The sequence below is a fragment of the Hypanus sabinus genome, chromosome 4, assembly GCF_030144855.1.
Source record: "Hypanus sabinus isolate sHypSab1 chromosome 4, sHypSab1.hap1, whole genome shotgun sequence".
Classification (NCBI taxonomy): domain Eukaryota; kingdom Metazoa; phylum Chordata; class Chondrichthyes; order Myliobatiformes; family Dasyatidae; genus Hypanus; species Hypanus sabinus.
In genome coordinates this window covers 185,715,461-185,741,785 of record NC_082709.1, presented here as the reverse complement: position 1 = coordinate 185,741,785, position 26,325 = coordinate 185,715,461, and the positions used below count along the sequence as shown (strand labels likewise).

Below are 26,325 nucleotides of genomic sequence, written 5' to 3'. Positions count from 1 at the left end.
TTGTACATATTTTTGACGGATAAAGTTTATTTTTGAAGTTAGAAGTCCTATCTGCTTCACTCTTTTTATGTTTACAACCCTCATCACTGGCGACACTGTAACTACCTTGCACTGAACTTGTTCTAATTGGGTTCTTTCTTAGAACTGTTTTTCATTAATGCTGACGTTTAGTCTGTGAATGCTGCTTATCTGATGCTCTGTCTGTGACTCTGCTGCAAGTAAGTTTGTCATTGCACCTGTACACACACGGATGTACAGAGATGATAATAAACTCGTCTCTGAATTTCAATCTCTCCATTTTCCACATCCTTCATTCTCTCATCCCCTCTTTTTGCTATTTACCTTGTTCTCTTCCTCTCCATTTCCCCTTCTCAGTCCTTCCTTCTCTCAGTCTCTCTCTGTATCTTCATTTTCTTTCCACATTTTATGTAGAGTCATAGATCTACAGTACACTACAATACAGAAACAGGCCCGTTGTCCCATCTAGTCCATGCCTAACCATTATTCTGCCTAGATCCATCCCTACACCCCTCCCATCCATGTATCTATCCTAATTTCTCTCAAATGTTGCAATGAAATCCGTAATCACCACTTCCACAGGCAGCTCATTCCACACTCTCACCACTCACTGAGTCAAAAAATTCTCCCTCATGTTCCCCTTAAGTATTTCATCTTTCACCCTTAACCTATGACCTCTAGTCGCAGAGTCACCCAACATCAGTGGAAACACCAGCTTACATTTACCCTATCTAAACCCCTCATTCCTTTATCATCTCCCTTTCTCCACCCCCTCCATTCTATTACCCTCTCCTGCTTCACCCTCCATCTCTCTGTCAGCTCCTCCCTCAGTGTAATGAGCAGGCAATATTTACTCACCGTGCACCGTCAATGTGACTGAGGTCTCCGTTTTCCCCACAATGTTCTCGGCCACACAGCTATATGTCCCCACGTCAGCAGCCGTCACATGTTGAATGATCAGTGTGTTACCTCCTTGGATCTCAGACCTGGGGAGGAGATCGGCACCGATTAGGGAGGCTGGCTGCAGTCAACAAATAGGAACCCGGGGACAACATTCCGGAAGGGATAAGGACATCCAGCTGTGGCAGGTGGGTAGAAATGGTGTGGAAGGTGGAGACACCATTCAATCAGAAAGAGGGGCTGCAGCAACTCTCTGGGCAAACGGAACAAGGACTTTGCAACTTCAGAAGCTCCAAACTGCTACACCCAGAAAGTTTGAGAATTTAGACCTAATCGAAGTGTAGAGGCACAGGCAGAGGAAACAGAATGGGAATCAGGTTTAATATCACAGGCACATGTTGCGAATTTGTTGTTTTGTGGCAGAGGAGTGTGTGTGTGTGTATAAAATTTAAATTAAATAAGTAGTGTAAAAAGAGAGAAAAAAAGTAGTAAGGCAGTGTTCATGGGTTCATTGTCAGAGTGGAAGAAGCTGTTACTGAAACGTTGAGTATGTGCTGGTATCTTTAACACATAAAATGCTGGAGGAACTCAGCAGATCAGGCAGTATCTGTGGAGAGGAATTAACAATTAACGTCTTGGGCCAAAGCTTGATCTGAAAAGCTGGTATCTTTGTCCCAGGGCCAAAATGCCTAATACCACATGGCATGCACTTACAGTGAGATGGGGTGAGTTCAAATGGAGATGTGTGGGGCAAGTTTTTCTACATAGTGCTGGGTGCATAGAAAGCGCTGCCAGGGGTGGCGGTGGAGACATATACGAGAGAAATGTTTAAGAGGCCGTTAGATACATATGAATATACAGGGAATGGTGGGATATGGCCAATATTCAGGCAGAAGGGGCTGATGTAAATAGGGATTAGTCCAGCACAGCGTTGTGGGCCAAAGGGCCTGTGCTACTGTTCTATGTCTTTATTGTAATCAGTCTGATAAGGAGGAAATAAAGCAGCATTTTAAGCACAGGAATGAAAGACTAAGATGAATTTTATTTCATTTTTTTACTTAGTGATACTGTTTGGAATAGGCACTAGCCATTCGAGCAACCACCGCCCCCCCACCCCCGATTTAACCCTAGCCAAATCATCGGCCAATTAACCTACCAACTAGTACACCTTTGGACTGCGGAAGGACATGGAGCACCCAGAGGAAACCCATGCAGTCACAGGGTGAACATACAAACTCTTCACAGGCAGCGGCAGGAATTGAACCCAAGTCACCTGTACTGTAAAGTGTTGTGCTAATCACTACACTACAATGACGCCCATTATTTATCACATTTTCATCAAAGTACACAGCAAATCATTGAGGATTGTGTCAGGGCAGCCTGCAAGTGTCCCTATGCTTCCGGTGCCACGACTTACTAACCCTAACCCATACACCTTCGGAATGTGTGAGGAAACCGGAGCACCTGAGAAAACTCACACGGTTACAGGAGGAAGATGCCTGGAGGGATTATGAGTGAGAGAAGGGATTTAGAGTAAGAGAAAGGATTGCGAGGGAGGGAAGGGGAAAGAAGGACTGTTGACAGAGTGAGGAAAAGGTAAACGGAAATACGTTGATTCATTGCAAATCCTATGTCAATGGTCTCACTTCTGCTGATCGAGTGGCAATCCCTTCAGTCCATCCACACTAGAAATCGTGCCCACTTACCTACCCCTTTTAATTCTTCCTAAATACCCAAATCACCTCAACCCCTCCCTCAATTCTATCACTCACTCCACACTGGAGTGTGCCATGTGCCTTTTGGATGTGGGAGGGAACCAGAGCACCCAGGGGAAACCTACACGGTCACAGGGAGAAGGTGCATATTCCACAAAGGAATTTGGAATTGAACTAGCATTGCAAGAGTCAGAAATCCCACTGCCGGGACCTTAGTACAGAATTCTGAACTGACTCTTCAGGGTAGAGCTACCTTGACATACAAACATGCTTTCTTTCAATAACATCTTGTGCAGTTAAAACCCCAACCATATTTGAAAGAGCAGCAGGTTCTCCCTGGAGTCCAGAGCCAGATCAGCCGCAACCTTATTGAAGGGTGGAGCAGACTTGATGGGCTATTTCTTATGTCCATTTATCCTACCTATAGTTAACCCCAAATCAAGGAGATGGAGCTCATCAGACAACTCATCTAGGAGAAGGAAATCTCCAATCTTCAACCTCCACTGCCTTGATGCTATACTCATTATTGGGAAAGGTTTTGGGAGTAAACCCTGGAAAAATCTAGAGCTGGAGTCCCTAAAGGCAGTCCTACATTTAGTTCAGTGTTGACTGGCAACTCCTGAATGTTGCAAGGGCCAAACTGTACCAGTCTCTCCCATTCCTTTGGGTTCATCAGCTGCGCGGAGAGGGCAGCCTGCTGCATGCTGTCCATATGGCTCTGCCCTGACCTATGTACTAGCTTGCATATTGACTATATACTGTAGATAGCAGGGAAGCAGCATCCGTGCTCAACCCCAGCCAGCGGAGGTCTCACATCACTGAAAAAAACAATAAAACAATTTTTTGTCAAGGCGGTGTGCTGAGCCCATTGCTGTTCACTCAGCTCACACGTCACTGCACAGCCAAACATCCCAGTAATCACATGGTCAAGTCAGCTGAAGAAACAACAGTGATGGGGTGGGGGTTCATCACCAACAATGAAGAGACAGTCTACAGAGAGGAGGTGCAACAACCTCTTCCTCAACATTAAGACATTCAGTTGCACTTACGTCCACAGTGATGATATGTTTTGAGAGGCAGGTGTTGAAATATACCAACTGCTGCCCGAGAAGTGACTTGGAACCACTCTAGTTTGCCTACCAGCACAACAGGTCCACAGCAGATACTATCTCATTGGCTCTTTACTCAACTCTCGAACATTTGGACAGCAAAGACGCATGCATCAGGATGCTCTTTATTGACTACAGCTTGACATTCAGTACTATCATCCCCTCAACACTGATCAATAAGCTCCCACACATTGGCCTCAATATCTCCTTGTGCAATTGAATCCTGGATTTCCTCACTTGCAGACCCAGTCTGTTCAGATTAGCAGCAACATCTCCTCCATGACCTCCATCAGCACAGGTGCCCACAAGGCTGTGTGCTTAGCCCCCTGTTCTACTCACTTTACACTTCTGACTGTGTGGCTAAGCACAGCTCCAAGTTTGCTGACGACACCACTGTTGTTGGCTGAATCAAAGGTGGTGACAAATCCACATATAGGAGGGAGATTGAAAAGCTGGCAGGATGAGGCCACAAAAACCTCTTACTCAATGTCATCAAGACTGAGGAGCTGATATTTACTTCAGGAGGATGAAACTGGAGCCCTCGTTTGGGGATCACAGGTGAAGGTCAGCAACTTTAAATTCCTTGGTGTTATCATTTCAGAGTAATTCTCCTGGGCCCAGCATGAAAGTGCAATTACAAAGAAAGCACAACACCACCTATACTTCCTTAGGATTTTGTGAAGATTCGGCAGAACATCTACAACTTTGACAAACTTTTATAGATGTATAGTGGAGAGTATACAGACTGGCTTACAGCCTGGTATGGAAACACCAATGCCCTTGAATAGAAATTCCTACAATAAAGTAGCAGATATGGCCCAGTCCATCACAGGTATAGCCCTCCCTACCTACCTAGAAGGAGTGTTGTCACAGGAAAGCAGCATCCATCATCAGGGACCCCCACCACCCAGGTCATGCTCTTTGCACTCTACTGCCATCAGGAAGAAGGTATCGGAGCCTCAGGACTCACCCCAGCAGGTTCAGGAACAGTTATTACCCCTCAACCAGCAGGCTCCTGACTTCCCCAACTTCACCTGCCCCTTCAACTGAATCATTTCCGCAAGCTTTGGACACTTTCAAGAACTCCTCATGTTCTCAGTATTTATTTCTTATTTTTTATCATTATTATTTATTTTTTTCTATGTTTTTGTGTTAGCACAGTGTGTTGTCTTTTGCACACTGGTTGTCCATCCTGGTGGCACAGTCTTTCTATTAGATAGTTATTGGATTTATTGAGAAAAAGAAAATGAATCTCAGGGTTGCATATGGTGACATACACAGGATATACATGGTATATAAATTTACCTTGAACTTTGAAGACAAAAGAGATAGTTATTAACTTCAGGTGAACTCGTACCACTCTTTACGTAGGCACCACAGTATTGGAAAATGGGAGCTGTTTCAAACTCCTGAGAGTCCACATCTCACACAATCTCTCATGGTTCTAGAACACATCACACAGAATCAAGAAAGCTCACCTACACCTCTGCTTTCTGAGCAGGCTGAAAAGAGCCGAACTGTGCACTTCTATACTCACATCATTCTACAGGCGTCCTTCCAAGCTGCATCACTACATAGTACAGAAACGGCACAATGGCAGACAGGATGTCTCTACAACGGTTCAACAAAACAGCCCAACGCACCATCGGTTTCAGCCTACCCTCCATCATGGAAATGTATACAGAAAGATGCCAGCAAGAGGCCAGTAACATTGTGAAGGATCCCACCCACCCCACTCGTGGACTGTTTGTCCCACTCCCATCAGGGAGGAGGCTATGCAGCATCCACACCAGGACCACCAGACTCAAAAACAGTTACTTCCCCCAAGCAGTAAGGCTGATCAACACCTCCACCCACTAAGCCACCCCCCACCACCATGACTACATCCACATTACCTAGCCCTAGCGTTTTGGGAGATATCAAGAGGCAGTAATGCCAGTGCTGTCCCAGGCCTGTGCGTGCCTCCTGCAGGTCACCCGGCATGCCCAGCGCAGACCCTTGGTACCTGAGTTTCGGCAGCTGTCCATCTTCCTTCCTCCAGTGCACAGTGGGCGTGGGATCTCCTCGAGCCTCACACCTGAACTCCACCGTCTCGTCCACCAGCAAAACCTGGCTATTTGGTTTCTTCACAAAGGATGGCCGCTCTGGTGGGGGAGGGGAGAGACAAGAGAGGTAGAGAAGACGATCAACGGAGATGAGGGCTTCATTTTTAAGTACATCCTCATCCCACCATTGACCTCCCATTCATTCATCTGTCAGAAACCTTCTTCAATGCCACTATCATATCTGCTCCCACCACCAGCCCTGCCATCCCACTCCCAGCAGCCAGTACTCTCTTACCAAAACTTACCCTCCACACCGCCTTCAAGCTTTCCGAATCAGAATCAGATTTAATGTCACTGGAACATGTCAAGTAATCTGTTGTTTTGTGGCACATTGCAATACATGATCATTATAAAAACTATAAATTACAATAACATATATAAATTAAATAAATAGTACAGAATGAAAGCAAAAAATAAGTGATTCATTGTCCATTCAGAAATCTGACGATAGAGGTGAAAAGCTGTTCCTGAAATGCCAAGTGTATCTCTTCTCACCTTAAAGCTATGCCGCATTTGACTTCCCCATCAGGGACAAAAATTCTATTTACCGTATCTATGTCTCTCATAATTTTATAACCTTCTATCAGCCTCCGATGCTCCCAAAAAGCAATTGAAGTTTGTCCAACATGTCCTCACAGCTAACATTCGCTGATGCATGAACATCCTGGTGAGCCTCTTTTACACCTATCCCTATGTCTTGACATGTTTCCTACAATGAGAAGACCAGAACTAAAAACAACATTATGCATAAATTGAGCACAGTTGCTGTTGCGGTGGGATTTGAACTCCGGGCTCTGGATTAGACAATAAACCATAAGGTCAGGAGTAGAATTTAGATCATTTGGCCCATTGTGTCTACACCATTTAAGATCCATTATGGCTGATTTCGTTTTTCCAACTTAATTTGCTTACATTCTCCCCATAACCAATTTAAAACTCGTCAACTTTGGCTTAAGTATATTCAAAGACTTGCTGTCTACAGCCCCTGTGGAAGCAACATCCCTTTATTCTGAGACTGTTCCTCTGTTTCTAGACTCCACTGTCAATAGAAACAGCCTCTCTATGTCCACTCAATCCAGGCGTTTCAGTATCTGGCAGGTTTCAATGAGATGCCCCCTCATTCTTTGGTGTTGTTCCTCCTGGTTCCTTAATTACTGGTCAGGTACTAAAATATCTGTGCCACCACTTCACCACGGACCATAGGCATCACCAATATCACACTCACCCAAGACTGTCAGTTCTGCCACCTCACTCTCGCGCTCGCCCACCATGTTGGTTCCTACACAGACGTACGTCCCTGCATCGCTCTTTCGAGTGTTGGTGATCATCAGCTTTCCTCCTCGGATCTGCATGGATTCAGAAAGGATATCAGTCAGATCAGTTAGCTTGAGCCACGTGGGATGGTACGGTAGCGTGGCAGTTAGCGCAATCGCTTTGCAGCACCGGCAGTCACCCATCAGGGTAAGATTCCTGTGACTTTCTGAAAGGAGCTTGGATATTTTCCCCAATTCTGTGTGAGTTTCCTCAGGGTACTCTGGTTTCCTCCCACATTCCACAGACGTAGAGATAGTGTTAATCTTAGTTGACATGACAAGCTATGTTGGTGGCAGAAGCACACTGACACTTGTGGGCTGGCATCAGCCCAATCCTTGGTGTTCAGATTTGACACAACAACACACATTTCACTGTACGTTTCAATGCTTTGATGAACATGTGACAAATAAAGTTGATATATCTAAAATATCTCTGAACTAGAGAGAGAGGTAAGCCAGGCTCGGAAGAGCAGGATTATCTCTGCCCAATGCATCATCAGAACCTCCCTCCCCATCATCAGTAGTATCCAGAGGAAACGCTGCCTCAACAATATTCATCATCAAAGATCCCCACCATCTGGGCCATCTTCTCAGATCTGCCATTGGACAGGAAGTTCAGAAACCTGAAGACCCACATCTCCAGGTTCATACTAAAACACGTGGGGATTCCCAGTGTAACTGGAGAGAGGCATCCATCAGTTTATCTCAATTTCCCTGCGTGTAAAATGGTTGGCAAGCGTAATTTAACACTCACCATGCCCAGAAAAACTCTATGAAAGGCAAATTCTTCCTTATAAAGTGCCTCAGGATGAAGGATCCTCTTTCCTCATGTCAGCAATGTGGTTCCTTGGATGTCAATGATTATACAGGAATGGATGTGTTCTGGGCACAGGAAGGGGGAAGGTACTGTTGAGATGACAAGGCTCAGATCTTGCAGTGTATGGCATTTGGCTTTGGGCTAAGCTAACAGCATTTCAGCTGGTTTCTGAGTTTTCAGTTCAAATGGATTTTTAAGGTTCTGTAGTTTGAAAGTACAGTGGATTCTGGTTAATTGGACCATCAATTAATCGAGGCAGCCACTATTTGGAGGTTATGGAGGAAGTTAAGGTGGGGGGGTTATATGGGAGGCAGGGTTTAAGGGTCGGCACAAAATTGTGGGCAGAAAGGCCTGTACTATGCTGTACTATTCTAATTTCTAAAAAAAACAAAAACTATTTGAGAAAATCACTGGGATTACTTGCGTTTATTTGGGACACTATGCCACTTAATTGGGACAGAAGACTGTTGCCAAACAGTTTCTAGTTAGTGTCAGTTGGCAGTTAGACTCTACACTGTGCTTAAAGTGAAGTGTTTTAGATAGTGTCACTGATGGTTGGTGAGAAATAAGCAGCAAGACAATTCAGAACTGTTTTACTCTCTGCGGTTTCAAGCATTCAGGCTTGGAGATGCCAGAAGTGGCCTTTAGGCATCACAGAGTGAACAGTTTTTAAATAGCGTCAGTTGCATGTGTTTGTGTTCAAGGAGCAGTGATTTGTGTTGCTGGTAGTTGGCAAGGAATAAGCAGTAAGACAATAAGCAGTAAGTTCAAAGTATATTTTATTATCAAAGTGTGTATATTTTATACAACTTTGAGATTTATCTCCTTACAGGCAGCCACAAAACAAAGAACCCACATGAATCCATTAAAAACAAAAGAAGACTGTCAAACATCCTGTGTGCAGAGAGAGAGAAGAAAACAAAACTGTTTTGCTCACTTTTGTTTCAAGCATTCAGGCTTGGAGATGCCAGATATGGACATTAGACATCACTGAGCGAACAGTTTTAAATAGCATCAGTTGCGCGTGCTCGTGTTATCTATCGGGGCTGATGGCCGCCAATTCAAAAAGCAGTCATTTTTGATAATATTGCTTTTATTTTGACTTTATGCAGGAGTGCTATCAAGACAGTCCATTATCTGTACTAGATATCTGTGCTGATTTTGTTAATTTACAGTGCATCGATAAATATTAGGAACTAATACACAGTTTTATATTACTGTAGTAGTATTGGTAATGTTTCAAGTTGGTCTGTATTTAATTTAAATATGTAACTTGTTACTCAGTTAAACAGTAGTTTGTTTTTTTTATGCCTTTTAACTATTTCTATGAAACCTCATATAATTGGGACAGCTGCTAAATTGGACCAAAATGTACTGGTCCTGATGTGTCCCAGTTGACCGGGATCCACAGTATTTGCATTTCCCTCCCTTCCATGGACTCTGTCGACAGCTCTCAATGTCTTGTCAGACCACCCACCCACCCCAGACATTCTCTATTCTCCCCTCCCCATTGACCATAAGACATATCGTAGGAGCAGAATTAGGCCACTTGGCCCATCAAGCCTGCTCCACCATTCCATCATGACTGATTCATTATCCCTCTCAACTCCATAGCCACCTGTGGCAATTCCCCAGGTTTACCACTCGCTGGCTAAAAAAAAATTCTCTTCATCCGTGCTCTAAAGGGACTTCCTTCTATTCTGAAGTTGTGCCCTCTGGTCTAAGACTCCTCCTCTACAGGAAACATCCTCTCAACATCCACTCTGTATAGGCATTTCAATATTCAATAGGTTTCAATAAGTCCCCCTCATTCTTCTAAACTCCAGCAGGTACAGGCCAGGGAATTATTGGGCAGAAGATACAAGAGCCTAAGAACACATACCACAGGCTCAAGTTTACAGGGAGAGGAAGAGTGTAGGTGGGGCACAGGGTTGGGTCTGCGGGGAGAGAATGGGTGGGGCAGGGCGGGTGCAGGGCAGCGGGTAGAGAATGGGCGTGAGATATTGGGGATGCGCAGAAGGGAGGGGGAGATGTGGTTAGATATTAATAGAAGAGTGCAGTTCTGGATATGTGGAGATGGTGGTTGTTTGGCGGGGTCTATTAGGAGAATGAGGAGAACATGAGGGATTGATAGGGTAGACAGTGAGAAACGGTTTCCCAGAGTAGAAATGTCAAATACTAAAGAACATGCATTTGAAGTGAGAAGGGCAAAGTTTAAAAGAGATGTGCACAGCAAGGTTTTCACACGGATGGTGCTGGGTGCTTTTAACAGACTGCTAACTTGGTGGAGGAAATATATCATTAAGGCATTTAAAAGGCTGTTAGACAGACACATGAATATTCTGAGGATGGAAAAATATTGATCAGGTTCAGGCAGAAGAGATTTAATTTCATTTAGCTTTGAGTCTGGAGCAGACATTGTGGGCCAAATGGCCTGTTCCTGTGGTGTACTAGAGGGTGGGCAGGTGAGGGATCTATGTGAAGTGGGTAAGTGGAGTTTGGATGAAGGGCAGTAGTCCATCAGGAGAGGGCAAGCAGGAGTGGCTGGGGATATGTGGAGAAGGGAACCATGATATATCCCTCCAAAAGAAACTGCAGGAAACTAAGAACTGTTCTGCATTTCTCTGGGGGATAAAAAGCGAAAAACAGAAAGACAGCAGTGCCCAGAGGGTGGGAAATGACAAGATGCAGGAGTTGACGTCATTGGAATCGACAGAACGTTGCAGCAGAGAAGAACAAGCTTACTCATTAGTTGGGAATCACAGCCCTCACAGAAGTCAACAAGACCTACCAGGCGTCAGTGTGAGAGGCAGGTCATGCAATGTCTCGCTCCCATGCCTTTTGTTTTAGCAAAGCTCCTCCTGGGCCAAATTAAACACCAATTCCTTCTTCATTCAGAGATCAATGAACACAGGGAATGAGATCAAATCTGGCTTGGTTCAATAGCAGATGTCAATAGCCATCTTTTCCCCTAACCACTATATGCCATCGATGGCGCCAGATTCTCTAAAGGTTAACTTGCAGGTTGAGTCAGTGGTAAGGAAGGCAAATGCAATGTTAGCATTCATTTCAAGAGGTCTAGAATATAAAGGTAAGACTATAATGCTAAGGCTTAAAACATTGGTCGGACCACATGGAGTATTGAGTACAGTTTTGGGCCCCTTATCTAGGAAAGGGTGTGCCAGCATTCGGGAGGGTCCAGAGGAGGTTGACAAGATTGATCCCGGGAAAGACAAGGTTAACTATGAGGAGCTTTTGATAGCTCTGGCCTTGTACTCACTGAAGTTAGGAAAAATGAGGGGGAAATCTCATTTAAACCTACCAGATACCAAAAGGCCCAGATAGAATGGGCAAGGAGTGAACGTTCTGAGTAGTGGGAGAGTCCTGGACCAGAAGGCACAGCCTCAAGAGTACAAGGATGATCCCATTAGAACAGACAGGAGGAGGAATTTCTTTAGCTAAAGGGTAGTGAATCTGTGGAATTCATGGCCACAGAAGATTGTGAAGGCCAGGTCACTGAGTATACATAAAAAGTAGGTTGATAGGCTCTTGATTAATCAGGGTGTCAAGGGTTCCAAGGAGAAGGCAGAAGAATGGGGTTGAGAAGGAAATAAATCAGGCCTGATGGGATGACAGAGCAGACTCAATGGGCTGAACAGACTAATTCTGCTCCTACGTCTCATGATTTTATGGAGAATGAATATCCAAACAGTGTGGTTGAAATGCAGTCAAATTTCTTGACAGAAAATCTTTAAACCAACAGACAACTATGCTCACCTAGCTTTTACCTCGTGTACCTAATAAAGTAGCCACTAACATTATGTTCATGGTCTTTTGCTGCTGTAGCCCGTCCACTTCAAGGTTTAACATACTGTGCATTCAGAGATGCTCTTCTGCACACCATTGTTGTGGTGTGTGGTTATCTGGGGCTAAGTCCACACTAGACCGGATAATTTTGAAAATGCCTGTTTCACATAAAAACGATAGGCACCCACACTATCTGTTTTTAAAAATATCTCTATCCACATTGAAATGGAGATTTCGGCAAATCTCCTCCTCCTGCGCATGCGCAGGACACATCTACCGAAAACAAGCGACATGTTTGGTGTTGAATCTCACTGTAAAAGTGCGCGTTTGTGTAGTTACAGAATAGAAAAACTTGAAACGACGGACAGCTGTTGGCTTTTGCACAGGATAACTTAAAAGCTAAAAAAAAAACAAATACTAGAGCATACAGAGGCAACCGACGGGGGTGCACGGACAGATTGACCCGGCTGACGACAAACATTGAAAAACTGACCAACTCTGTTGCGCTAATAAAGCACCTTTATCAATGTATAAAACACGTCTGCATCAGTGTTCTCTTGTATTTCCATACAATGTTACATTAGGCTGTTAGACATCTATTGTCAGAGAAGTACTTGCATAAATAGGTAAACCAGCTTCATACAAGCGAGGACAGAAAGCAGGGCAAAGTGAGTTTTCATATTTATTCAGTAAGTTATGGGTCAAAGTATTTGGTGAGTACATTTCTAACTCTTCTGGCTTCAGTCTCATTGCCGTCTGTTCTGAAATTGTGAGGTTGCGTTCAAGAAAACAATGAAATAGCGCACTGCCATCTGACAGTGTTTTCAGAAGTCTCCGGTTACCCTGTCCACACTGATCTGCCCGAGCAGCATTTTCAAAAATACACACTTTGGAGAGCGTTCCTGAAAAGCTCCGGTTTTGGGGGACGAAAATGCCGTTTTAGTGTGGATGAAGTTTAAAAATGAAGAGAAAAAGCTTTGGTTACAGATTTATCCGGCATAGTGTGGACAGCCTGAGTTACTGTCAGTTTAAACAAGTCTGACCATTCTCCTCTCTCATTAACAAGTCATTTTCGCCCACAGAACAGCAACTCACAGGATGTTTTTTTGATTCTCACACCATTCTCTGTAAACTCTAGAGATTGATGTGCATGAAAATCCCAGGAAATCTGCAGTTTATGAAATACTCAACCCACGCTGTCTGGCATCAACAATGATTCCACAGTCAAAGTCACTTAGATCACATTTCTTTGTCCATTCTGAAGTTTGGTCTGCACAACAACTGAACCTCTTGAGCACTGAGTTGCTACCATATGATTGACTGATTAGATATTCGCACTAAAGAGCAGGTGTACCTAATAAATTGGTGACCGAGTACACATCAATTGACAAACTCTTTATTACCTGCCCTCTCAGTCCAAGCAAGAGAGGCTGATTAAGATTTTATTATCTTCAGCTGTCCAACTACCATTTTGCAGTTTGTTCTCAGTACCTTGGGTGTGAATGAATGTTTCTTGACTGAGCTTCAGAACAGGGAACCACTTCACAGATCAAAGATCATCCGACATTCACATCTTGATACATACTTCCTTCCATTGCCTTGATGCTTCAAGTGAGAATCACATTGGTTTGACAGTGAGAGGGAGCTAGGTCAACATGGGGAGATATGTAAGTGAACAAGTTCAAAGTAAGTCTATTATCAATGTACATATATGTCTCATATCCAACCCTGAGATTCATTTTCTTGTGGGCATTCAGAATGAGTACAAAGAAACACAATAGGATCAATGGAAACTGCACATAACAAGACAAACAACCAATGTGCAAAAGACAAAAGAAAAAAAATCAAAAAATAAGCAATGTATCAATTTAATGAGTAAGTCAGGGGTTTCCAACCTTTTTAATGCAATGGACCCCTACCATTAACCGAGGGATTGGGAACCTGGGAGTAAGGGCAAACCAAAAAAAAATACCGCAGAAGCTGGAAATCTGAAATGAAAACAGAAAATGCTAGAAAAGCTCAGCAGGTCTAAGATTGGGAGGTGCAATGAACAGCTAGGAAGCCCATCAGAGTTTGCAGTGGGACCTGGACCAGCTGGAAAAATGGGTTGGTAAATGGCAGATGGAATTTAATGCAGACAAGTGTAAGATGTTGCACTTCGGGAGCACCAAGCAGGATAGGTCTGACACAGTGAATGGCTCCGAGGAGTGCGGTAGAAGAGAGAGGGATCGGGGAATACAGATCCAGAATTCCTTGACAGTGCCATCATAGGTAGATCAGGTCGCAAAGAAGGTTTCTGGTACCTTGGCCTTCATAAATCAATGCATTCAGTACAATAGTTGGGAGGTTATGTTGAAATTGTATATGATGTTGATGGGGCCTAATTTGGAGTATTGAGTGCAGTTTTGGTCACCTACCTACAGGAAAGATGCAAACAAGGTTGGAAGGGTACGGAGAAAATTTACAAGGATGTTGTTGGATCTCGAGGGCCAGAGTTATAGGGAAAGGTTGAACATATTAGGACTTTATTCCCTCAAACGTAGAAGATTGAGGGCAAAGTTGACAGAGATATAAAAACTTATAGGTTCAATGCATGCCCATCTTTTCCACAGTGGTTGGGTGAAACTAAACCAGAGATCATGGGTTAAGGGTGAAAGATGAAATGTTTAATGGGTATATGAGGGGGAAGTTCTTCACTCACAGGGTAGTGAGAGTCTGGAACAAGCTGCCAGCAGAAGTGGTGGATTTCAACATTTCAGAGGAATTTGGTTAAGTAGCTGGATGGAGGGGTATGGAGGGCTATGGTCTGGGCTGGTCAATGGGACTATGCAGATTAATGGTTTGCCAATGGTAAGCCAAAGGGCCTGTTTCTGTGCTATACTGTTCTATGACTCTATGAGGAGGTCAGGGTGCATCTGTCTCAAGAGAAAGATTTAACATTTCAAAACCAGGAGACCTGATGAATGTTTCTGCTGTCATTACCAAGCTATAGGTGCAGGAGCTGGATTAATATTGAAGTACATGGAACATAGAGGAGTATAGCCCTGTTCAGGCCCTTTGGCCTACAATGTTGTGCTGACCTAAGATGAATATAACACTTCCTTCTCTCACAGCTCTCCATTTTACTTTCATCCATGTAAGAGTTTCTTAAATATCTATAAGATCTAAAGACATAGGAGCAAAATTGAGCAATTTGACCTATCAAATCTCCTCTGCCATTCCATCATGGATGACTTATTATCCCTCTCAACCCCATACTGCTGCCTTCTCCCTATAACCTTTGATGCCCTGACTAAGCAAGAACTTATTATCCTTCGCTTTAAATTCTATGAACTTTATTGCCACAGATTCACCTCACTCTAGCTAAAGAAATTCCTCTTCATCTCTGTTCTAAAGGGACATCTTTTCGTTCTGAGGGTGTGCCTTCTGGTCCTAGATTCCCCCTTTATAGAAACATCCTCTCCACATCCACTCTATCTAGAGTTACCCTGCAGAACTCTGTATATAAAAAGTATGGGCTTTTTATTCGATCCAATTGTGCATCTGCTGAGAGCACTCATCAGTCGGTGAGTCTCTGTCAACACACACACACACACACACACACACACACACACACACACACACACACACACACACACACACACACACACACACACACACACACACACACACACACACACACACACACACTCACTCACTCCAGACCAATGCCTTGACCTACAAACCCCAGAGCAGAGGACAAACATAATCATCTTTTTAATTTCAAAGTGAGTGAAAACTTTGTCAAAATGATCCATTTCACGAGAAGTGCTGAAATGTTGCAGCATTCCTCAGACAGGTGAGCAGTGAAGTACTAGCGCTTGGACAGGGGTCTTTTCAGGTGTCAGAGAGTGTCCTTCAAACGAGACCTTGGTAGGTGATGTTTTAAGTGGCCGGAGATTAGGAGGAGTGGGAGTGGCAGGGAGGGGACTTCAAAGATCACAAGAGTGGGCACACTGTCTTCAAAAGGCCCTATGCTCTTTCCCTCAGACCAAAAAGAAGTGAAGGGAAAAAAGATTAGCTTTATTAATCACAGGCACATTGAAACATACTGTGAAATCTGCCATCTGTGGCAGATCAAGTCAGCAAGGATTGTACTAGGGGCAGCCCCCAAGTGTCTGTGATGTGCTGAGCTACACTCACAGTTCTCTGCAGTTTGTGGTCACATGCGGAGCAGTTGACCCCATTGCACAGCGCTCAGTCTCCAGCGCTCTTTGCCTCCCCGCAGTGCCTATGCAAACACCTCTTAACTACCGTCAATGATTCTGCCTCCACTACTCTAAAAGAGGGGCCCTCAGATTCTCTCTAAATCCCTTAATCCTACATCAATGTCTTCCAGTCATAACTGCCTCTGATGCAGAGAAACATATGCTGTCATCCCCCCAAATTATATCACTTAAAATTTTATATACCTCTATCAAATATCAAGCTTCAAAGTAAATTTATTATCAATTTACATATAGGTCACCATATACCACCCTGAAATTCATTTTCTTGCAGGCAATCACAGAAAATACAAGGAAACACAATAGAATCAATGCAAACAACAAATTGTGCAAAAATTATAATTAATAAATAAGCAATAAACTTTGAAAATATGAGATGAAGAGTCCTTGAAAGTGAATCTGTATATTGTGGGAACAGTCAGTGTTGGGGTGGGAGAGTGAAGTTATCCTCCCGGTTCAAGAACCTGATGGTTGAGGGGGTAATAACGGTTCCAGAACGTGGTGGTATAAGTCCATAGTATTTCCTCCCTGATGGCAGCAGCGAGAAGAGAGCACGGCCTGGATGATGGCCATCCACCAGCATGGTACATGGTACTTGGTTTAGAGGAGTATGGACTGAATGCAGGCAAACGGGATGAGCTCAGATAGGCAGCCTGGACTAGATGGGCTGAAGGGCCTGTTGCCATGTTGTGACTGAATGAAACTCAGAGGAAACCCACATGGTTGCAGGGAGAAGTTGCAAATGCCACACAGACAGCAACTAGCAGTATGGTGGAAGTTCCAGGTGTCAGGGGGTATGAAGTGTGTGAAGTTACCATCACCAAAGAGAAGGTCCTTGGGAAACTGAAAGGTCTGATAAGTCACCTGGACTAGATGGTATATACCCAAGAGTTCTGAAAAAGCTGGCTGAATAGACTGTGGGGGTATTAGTAATGATCTTTCAAGAATCACTAGATTCAAGGATGGTTCCATAAGTCTGGAAAATTGCAAATGTCACTCCACTCTTCAAGATGGGAGAGAGGCAGAAGGAAGAAAAGTATAGGCCAGTTAGTCTGACCTCAGTGGTTGGGAAGACACTGGAGTCAATTATTAAGGATGAGGTCTAGGAGTACATGGAGGCACATGATAGGCCGCAGTCAGCATGGTTTTCTTGGGAAATCTTATCTGACAAAACTGTTGGAATTCTTTGACGAAATACCAAGCAGGATAGACAAAGGAGAATCAGTTGATGTTGTGTACTTGGATTTTCAGAAGGCCTTTGACAAGGTGCTACACATGAGGCAGCTTAACGAGCTATGAGCCCAGACTACTGCAGGGAAAGATTCTAGCATGGATAAGGCAGTGGCTGGTTAGCAGGAGGCAAGGAGTGGGAATAAAGGGAGCCTTTTCAGACTGATTGCTGGTGACTAGTGGTGTTCCACTGGGGTTTGAGTTGAGACCAATTCTTTTTACATTATATCTCAATGATTTGGATGATGGAATTGATGGTTTTGTTGCAAAGTTTGCAGATGATATGAAGATAGGTGTAGGGGCAGGTAGATTTGTCCTGTGGGAGCGTGCCTTATTCTGACTGTTGAAAGTTGCTTCCATTGTGAATGGTTAGTTTAAAAGCAGCAGGTGCTTTTCCCATTGGATAGCTGCCTGGTGTCCAGCTTCAAATATCCTGGGTATTTAGAATAGCATGTGGAAGGGGCCTGCTCTCTTCATCCTTTGTTTAAGGCAAGGGCGCACACGCCAATTGGGAAGGTATGCACTTTTATCTAAGTATGCTTGTTGAATTTTCAGATTTGTTGTGTCTATGTCTTGGGGATCATGAATATTTGGTCAAATTTGTACTGTTTGTAAATAAATTGGTAATATACCTATTCGAAGCCAATGCATTTCCTGTCTCACTTGCCAGATCTGGTTCAACATTACATTTGGCACTGCGAGCAGGTATAGATTTTTGAGCAGAAATGCATTTATTAAAAGGCTTATCTAAAAGAGAAGACCCTCAATGTGCGAGATGCAGAGTGTCAGGGTAGACAGATTATAGAGGAAGCTTTGGAAATCTCGCTAACTTACTGATGGGTTGTGTGATGCTGGTAGATTGGTCAGACCTGTTAGATTTCACCAGGGTCGAAATGGGACATCACATTAAAATCATTAATCATTATTTAAATAATTTGAGTTTTCCTAGGAGGAAAGCAATCTACCAGAATGCTTTCTGGCTGTTTGCAACAATTGTAAGACTTCAGTATAAAATAATAGCGAGACTTAAGAATGAATTGGAAGATCTCAGGCAGCGCTGTATTATTTTGAATGAATCATTATTGATGGCTCAGAGTAGGGCTACAAAGTTAGAAGATTTAAATATACAGATAGCCTGTCAGCTAATGAAAGTACAAAATTTAAAGGTGGCTCGAAGGGTTAATGGGAACCTGATAGAACATTACAAGTTTTAAGGAAGTAGAAATGCTACTGAAGGACTTAGATAGATTAGGCGAATGGACAAAGAAATGGCAGATGGAATACTGTCTTGGGAAGTGTATGGTCATGCACTCTGGTGGAAGAAATGAAAGGGCTATTTTCTAAATGGACAGAAAATACAAAAATACAAAAAACTGAGGAGCAAGTGGACCTGGGAACCCTTGTGCAGGATTTCCTAAAGGTTAATTTCCAGGTGGTGAGGAAGGCAAATACAATGTCAGCATTCATTTCAAGAGGAGTAGCATATAAAAGCAAGGATATAATATAGAAACTTCATAAAGTATTGATAAGTCCTTGCATGGAGTATCATGAGCAGGTTTGAGCCCTAAGACAGGATGTGCTCCAACTGGACAGAGTTCAAAAGGGGGTTCACAAAAATGATTCCAAGATTGGGCGGCTTGTCTTATGAAGAACGTTTAATGGCTCTGGTCCTGTATTTACAAGAATTCAGAAGAATGAGGAAATACCTCATTGAAACCTATCGAAGGGTGAAAGGCCTTAATAGAGTGAATGTGGAGAGGATGTTTCCTTTGGTGGCAGAGGCTAAGACCAGTGGATACATTTAGCCAGAGAGTGGAGAATCTGTAGAGGCCAAGTCTTCATGGATATTTAAGGCAGAAGTTGGTAAGATTCTTGATTGGTCAGGCCATGAAGGGATACAGGGAGAGAGCAGGAGATTGGGGCTGAGAGGAAAATTGGATCAGCCATGATGAAATGGCAGTTCAGACTTGTTGGGCCAAATGGCCTAATTTTACTCTTATATCTTATGGTCTTACGAAACGGGACAGTTACAGAAATATAGAAACAAAAACAAACAGCACAATACAGGCCCTTCATCCCACAAAGCTGTGCTGAACATGTCCTGACGTTAGAACTACCTTGGCTTTACCCTTAGCCCTCTATTTTTCTAAGTTCCATGTAGTCATCCAGGACTCTCTTAAAAGAACCTATCGTTTCCACCTCCACCACTGCTGCTGGCAGCCCATTCTGCCCACTCACCACTCTGCGTAAAAAACACCCCTGACATCTCCTCTGTATCTACTTCCAAGTACCTTAAAACTATGCCCTCTCGTGCTACCCATTTCAGCCCTGCGGAAAAGCCTCTGACTAACCACATAATCAATGCCTCTCTTTATCTTGTACACCTCTATCAGGTCACCTCTCACCCTCTGTCGCTCCAAGGAGAAAAGGCCGAGTTCACTCAACCTATTCTCATAAGACATGCTCCCCAATCCAGGCAACATCCTTGTAAGTCTCCTCTGCACCCTTTCTATGGTTTCCACATCCTTCCTGTAGTGAGGTGACCAGAACTGAGCACTGTACTCCAAGTGGGGTCTGACCAGGGTCCTATATGGCTGCAACATTACCTCTCGGCTCCTAAACTCAATCCCACAATTGATGAAGGCTAATGCACCGTATGCCTTCTTAACCACACAGTCAACCTGTGCAGCAGCTTTGAGCGTCCTATGGACTCGGACCCCAAGATCCCTCTGATCCTCCACACTGCCAAGAGTCTTACCATTAATGCTGTATTAATGCTTTGCGATGATATACAGGTGGCCCCCACTTTTTGAACGTTTACTTTATGACAACTCACTGTTACGAAAGACCTACATTAGTACCTGTTTTCGCTAACCAAAGAGGACTTTCGCTTTTACGATAAAAAGACGCCCGCTTTATACTTGTGTTTACCCCAAGAAAGACTACAATAACCATGAAGCCTTGGGTAGGCAGTTGTTTGCGCATGTGTGTACGTGCGTATGCGTGTACGTATACGAGCTGATTTTTTTTCTCCAAATCGATTTTGGCTTGCTGCCTTCCCGAGTTTGATAAAACTACACAGTACCTACAATATTTCTACTTTATATAGGGTGTAAATTTATCATATCATTCCTACTTTTACTATATGTTAGTGTTATTTTGGGTTTTACGTGTTATTTGGTATGATTTGGTAGGTTAGTTTTTTGGGGTCTGGGAACGCTCAAAAATTTTTCCCACATAAATTAATGCTTCTTCTTCGATTTACGACATTTCAGCTTATGAAGGTTTCATGGGAATGCTCTACCTTCAGATAGCGGGGGAAACCTGCATTCTGCCATCATGTTTCTAGCATGCTCTCAACAGACGTCTTTTGGAACATGAAAGGAAACTGGAGAACCTGGAGGAAAGCATGTGGTCATAGGTACAAACTCCTTACAAAGAGTGATGGGAAGTCAACCCCGATCTTCTGATCAATCGTACTGTAAAGTACCAAACATTATTCTACTGCACTATCTCTAGAATTGGGAAAGAAAGGGTCTTTTCGTCAATACATTGTCTCCTCAGTGGGGTGAATAATTTCCTCGTCAAGGAAGAGAACGGCATTCAGTCTTTGCCAATCTACAGCATCTTCTCTGGCTGACCACTGAGCATCAGAACAAGAGGACCAAGGGTTCGCTGACAGACAATAAGTGTTTCTCTATCTTACCGTGATCCTTTCATCCCGATCATCCAGTCGGGCACCGTTCTTTTTCCAGGAGATGGTGGGCTCCGGATGTCCGCGAGGTGGTTGGCATTCCATGACAGCAGGCTCGCCGGCAGCGACCATGACATCGGAAGGGTTCTGCCTGAAGTCATCCCGGAGGACTTGGAGAAGAAAAAAAATGAAAGGGTTAATATATGAGAAGTATTTGATGGCCCTGGACCCATACTCTGAGAGTTTACAAGAATGAGAGGGAATCCCAGTAAAACCTCAGTAGAATCTCAGAATATTGAAAGCCACCGATAGAGTGGGCGTGAAAAAGATGTTTCCCATAGTAGGGGAGTCTAGAACCAGAGGGCACAACTTCAATATACAAGGATGTCCCTTTAGAACAGAGATGAGGAGGAATTCCTTTAGCCAGAGGGTGGAGTTCATTGTCACAGACAGCTGTGGAGGCGGAGTCATTGGGTGTATTTAAAATGGAGGATGATAGGTTCTTGATTAGTAAGGGCATCCAAACTAATGGAGAGAAGGCAAGAGAATGGATTTAAGAGGTATAATAAATCAGCCATGATTGAATGGTGGAGCAGATTCAACGGGCTGAATGGCCCAATTTTGCTCCTATGACTTAGGGTCTTATGGTGAGCAAGGCACCTCGACACACTAGTTCAGAGAAGACACCAAAAAGACAATGGCATAGGGCATCTGACCACAAGTCCCTTCAAAGGATTGCAAGGACTGCTGTAGGGATCAGCTGGGTCTCTCTTCCACCATTAGAGATATGTATCAAGAGTGCTATGTATGCAGGGCCCTAAGCATCTTCAATGTTCCCTCTCATCCATCCACCAATCTCTTTGAACCCACTACCATCAGGTAGGAGGTACCGTAGCATTAGGACAAGAACTGTTATGATGGGAAACAGCTTCTTCTCCTAGGACTTATGACAACTAAACTCCCAGCCACCATCCAGGTCTCATCATGCATGAAGTGCAAATGGCATTTTACTGTTGACTTATTAACTTGTTTCATAAATGGACATTATTATTTGTCAATTTATTTATGGTAATATTACCTCATGTGCTGTGTGTGTGAGTTGCACGTACTGTTCTGTGCACCTTGGTCCGGAGGATCGTTTCTTTGTTTGGCGGTATACATGTGTATGGTTGAATGACAATGAGCTGAACTTGAAGGGCACAATTAACCCAGTGTCTCATCAGAGAGTCAGTTTAGAGCAGCAATCACAAGGAGGATGGTGGGTAGGGAAAGAGCATAGTTAGCAAGGAGTCTTGTCACAGAGTTAGATCAGGGTAGTGATCAGAGGGAAGATGGTGGACAGAAGATCAGATAACCCAGCAACTTGTCACACAGTTCCTTCAAAGCAGTCATGGAGATAGCTAGAAGAAGCTTGACATAATGGAGGGGTTTCAATGTCAGAAACCCCCTTACATCAACCTACACACTAACCAAGCACTAGAGTCCATAATTTATTACAGATCATCTCAGTTCAGATTAACTGGAGAAACAATGCATTCCCTGAAGTCTTTTTAGTCCCTGCTTTCAAACAGACCAGCCCCTACCAGTCTGCCACCGGTATGTAGAGACAGACACTGTACCCAGAAGGCATTATGATACAGACCCGTCCCCATCAGTACTGTACCCCGGTGTTATACAGCGACAGACCCGTCCCCACCGGTACCATACCCCGGTGTTATACAGTGACAGACCCGTCCCCACCGGTACCGTACCCCGGTGTTATACAGTGACAGACCCATCCCTACCGGTACCGTACCCCGGTGTTATACAGCGACAGACCCGTCCCCACCTGTACCGTACCCCGGTGTTATACAGTGACAGACCCGTCCCCACCGGTACCGTACCCCGGTGTTATACAGTGACAGACCCATCCCCACCGGTACCGTACCCCGGTGTGATACAGTGATAGACCCGTCCCCAATGGTACTGTACCCCGGTGTTACACAGCGACAGACCCGTCCCCAACGATACTGTACCCCGGTGTTATACAGTGACTGATCCAACCTAATGAATTGATGTCAACTCTTATTAGCATCATATAGTAAATATTAACTCTAAATGAAAAGAAACAATATGGACAATGGAAAGAGCGAGAGAGAGAGCGAGAGAGAACATGGAGAGAATATGAAAGGTGGGGAGTGTGTGAGAGAGAGAGGAGGGAATAGAGAGTGAGAAAGAGAGAGAGAAAGCAAGTATGAGAGAAAGGGGAGAGAGAGAAAGAGAGAGAAATGAGCAAGATTACAAGACATGGGGAGGGAGAGGGGACAGAGAGACCAAATGGCAAAGTGTAAGACACAGAATGACAGTGAACGAGGGATGATGTAGAAACAGTGAGGATCGTTCAGTGTGAGTAATGCTTTTCAAAGAGACACCAAGAGATAGCGATGGAAATTATGAGCTGAGCAAAATGGAAATGACAGATTCAGGGTGATGTGGAGTGAAAGAATGTGAGAACAGAGTGGAGTGGACAGAATGAGAGGGACTAAACATAGTTGCTGGTGATACCGCATCTTGCATCCATCTTAATGCAACTCCTATTTAAATGAAAGCCGGAGTGGAGTGAACATCAGTCAGGGATTGTGGGAGAGCCCATTACAAGACTCGAGCTAATAACAGCCTGGTATATAACCTACCCTGAGATTAATACCATTAGGGAGGAAAATGACTGTCTGTAAAGAGTCGGAACTTCTGAAGTGGCCCACTCCTTGAGCGATTAGCTGGCGTTTGAGCACTGGGCAATTAGTGTCTCACTAACTACACAGCAACTTCCAACATTGTCAATCCAACAATATGATTAAACATCTTAAAACAGGTCAAACACTCTGCAGATCAAACAGCAGCAAAGGAGGAGGAGGGAGGGCTGTAATTAACCAGGAAAAGGTCAGGCTCATGTTTCTCAATGAGCTAACCGTCAAACACCGAAAGCCTCCGGCAGAAAAGGCCAGAGAGGAGAAGTTCAGGTGGGGGGGGGGGGGGGTGCTGGAAGCTGGGAGGCACTGTGTAAGGTACTGTGAAGGAGGACCAAAGGGAAACTTCCTGTGTGACTATCTGCCAGGGTCCTTCATTGATCTCCCCAGAGCATTCAAAATCGCCCACCCACCCTGAACATCTGGTGGATCCCAGCTCTTCCAGATTTCAAGGATAGAAGGCTGGCTGAGCCAACTTCTCAAATCAGTCAAATCCAAATGGATAGCAGCTGCAAGACTGGTGTTCAGTTCCCACTGATGTCAGTAAGGAGTTTATACATTCTCCGTTTGACCACGTGGGTTTCCTCTGGGTGCTCCGATTTCCTCTCGCATTCCAAAGAGATGTACGGGTTAGGGTTAGTAAGTTGTGGGTTGCTCAGCACAATCCTCGCTGATTTCATTTGACTCAAAATGATGCATTTCACTGTATATTTTGATGTACCTGTTATGAATAAAGCTAATCTCTATCTTTAAATGGTGGCACAGTGGTTCAGTCCATGTGGTCTAACCAGAGTTTATAGAGCTGCAATTTTATCTCGTGGTTCTTGAACACAATCCCCTGACTAGTGAAGGCTAACACACTAATGAGAAAAGTTCTAGCTCGCTCAACCTTTCCTCATACTTCAGCATCTGGTTCCTGTCTTTTCCTTCTCCTGTTCTGAAACGTCAGCTGTCCATTTCCCTCCAGAGATGTTGCCTGACCCGAATCTCTTGGGTTTAAAATTTGACGACATCTGTGCATGCTGTCTATGTGGACTTTTCCTCATGTTCTCTGGTGGGGTCACACATATTCCTAAATTAATTGAACTTTAGGTGGGGGGGGGGGAGTTGATGGGAAAGTGGTGAGAAGAAAACGAGATTAGTACAAATGTGAATAGATACCTGATGGTAAGGGTAGACTTGGCCCGAAATGTCAACTCTTCATTTCCCTCCAAAGGTGCTGACTGACTTGCTGAGTTTCTCCAGTGTTTTGTGTGTGTTGCTCTGGATTTCCAGCATCTGCAGTCTGGCTCGTTTCTCCAGATTGGTAGGTTTCTCCTAGTCATCCAAATTCTTGGACCATAAATTGTGGATTGTCAGCTGGTTGTTGCTCCTTGGAGTTCAGATCATTTCAGATGATTCAACCATGTACTCCCCCCAGGCCTCAAACACCCTTTGCAAGATATTGTTGCAAAAACTGCTTCGACAGCTTTCGTTTGCCTTTGAGCTACTCAAAGCTCAAACAGGAGAGTATATTGCCAAACCAAATAACTTGCACCAAATTTAATGTGACATATATTGGCTTACTCTTTCAATTGAGTTATTAATTATGCTAATGTAAATATTTTAATATCCTTGTTAATACCCCACCTACTTGAATATTAGAAAAATACTTTGTACGTTGTCAGACATCCACATATTCTTTGATGTTAATTTTACAAATTATTCTAAGGACTTTATTTCTCGAAGATACTTTATTTTGCCTTAATTATTGATTGTATGGTTCCTTAAGGTTGTTATAGCTGGGGGAGGTAGAGGGGATAAGCTCCCACTACTTATTAAATTCTAAAAATGGCATGGATCTCTAATAAACTCTGATAACCATGTCCAGCTCATGGCCTTTTTGTGTGCTAAGCTTGGCAGAACTGTTTATACCAGGGGTAGGCAACCTTAAGCACAAGTAATTTTCTAGCATGCGTTATTCATTAATTTGAGGCAATACATAACTAGATGTATTTAAATGGAAAATCCCAAATTTCAAGTTTTTTATGGCATTTATCTGGCCCACCGTCCGCTCATTAATACGCGATCCAGCCCACAGAGGCAAAAAAGTTGCTGACCCCTGGTTTATACTGACAGGTGAAGGGACAAAGGCAGGTTACAGCAGCTTAAAACCAGTCGCTTCAGGCAGATGGGGATAACCTGCTGTGGTAGACAGCTCATCGAGGAGAAGGAAACCTCTGATCTCAAACATCTGTGGCCTTGTGGCTATACCTACTCATGGAGAAAGCTTCAGGTGTAAACCCTGAGGGAAAAATCTGGAGATGGAGTCCCCAAGGCAGTCCAATGTTGAGTTCAACGCTGACTAGCAACTGCTACGATGCTGCTGGTACCAAGTTGTATCAGTCTGTGCCCTTCCTTTGGGCTCATCTTATCATATGACCATTGGAGCAAAACTAGGCCATTTGACCCATTGAGTCTGCTCCACCATTCCATTATGACTCATTATTTCCCCTCTCAAACCCATTCTCCTTTCTTCAACTCGTAACCTTTGATGCATTGACTAACCAAGAACTTATCAACCTCCACTTCAAATGTATCCAATGACTTGTTCTCTGCAGCCGTCTGTGGCAATGAATTCCACAGA

General features: G+C 43.9%; 1 protein-coding gene across 3 annotated transcripts in view; it reads right to left on the bottom strand.

Moving 5' to 3' along the window:
- Window positions 1-26,325, bottom strand: part of robo1 (roundabout, axon guidance receptor, homolog 1 (Drosophila)) — a 342,597-nt gene that overhangs the window by 111,332 nt on the left and 204,940 nt on the right. For all 3 annotated transcript variants that reach the window (XM_059968999.1, XM_059968997.1, XM_059968998.1), the window contains exons 3-6: window positions 20,986-21,143; window positions 7,073-7,193; window positions 5,748-5,886; window positions 877-1,004 (exon numbers count right to left, since the gene is read on the bottom strand). In XM_059968999.1, coding sequence (XP_059824982.1) covers window positions 877-1,004; window positions 5,748-5,886; window positions 7,073-7,193; window positions 20,986-21,143 — 546 coding nt within the window. The remainder of the gene's footprint in view (window positions 1-876; window positions 1,005-5,747; window positions 5,887-7,072; window positions 7,194-20,985; window positions 21,144-26,325) is intronic.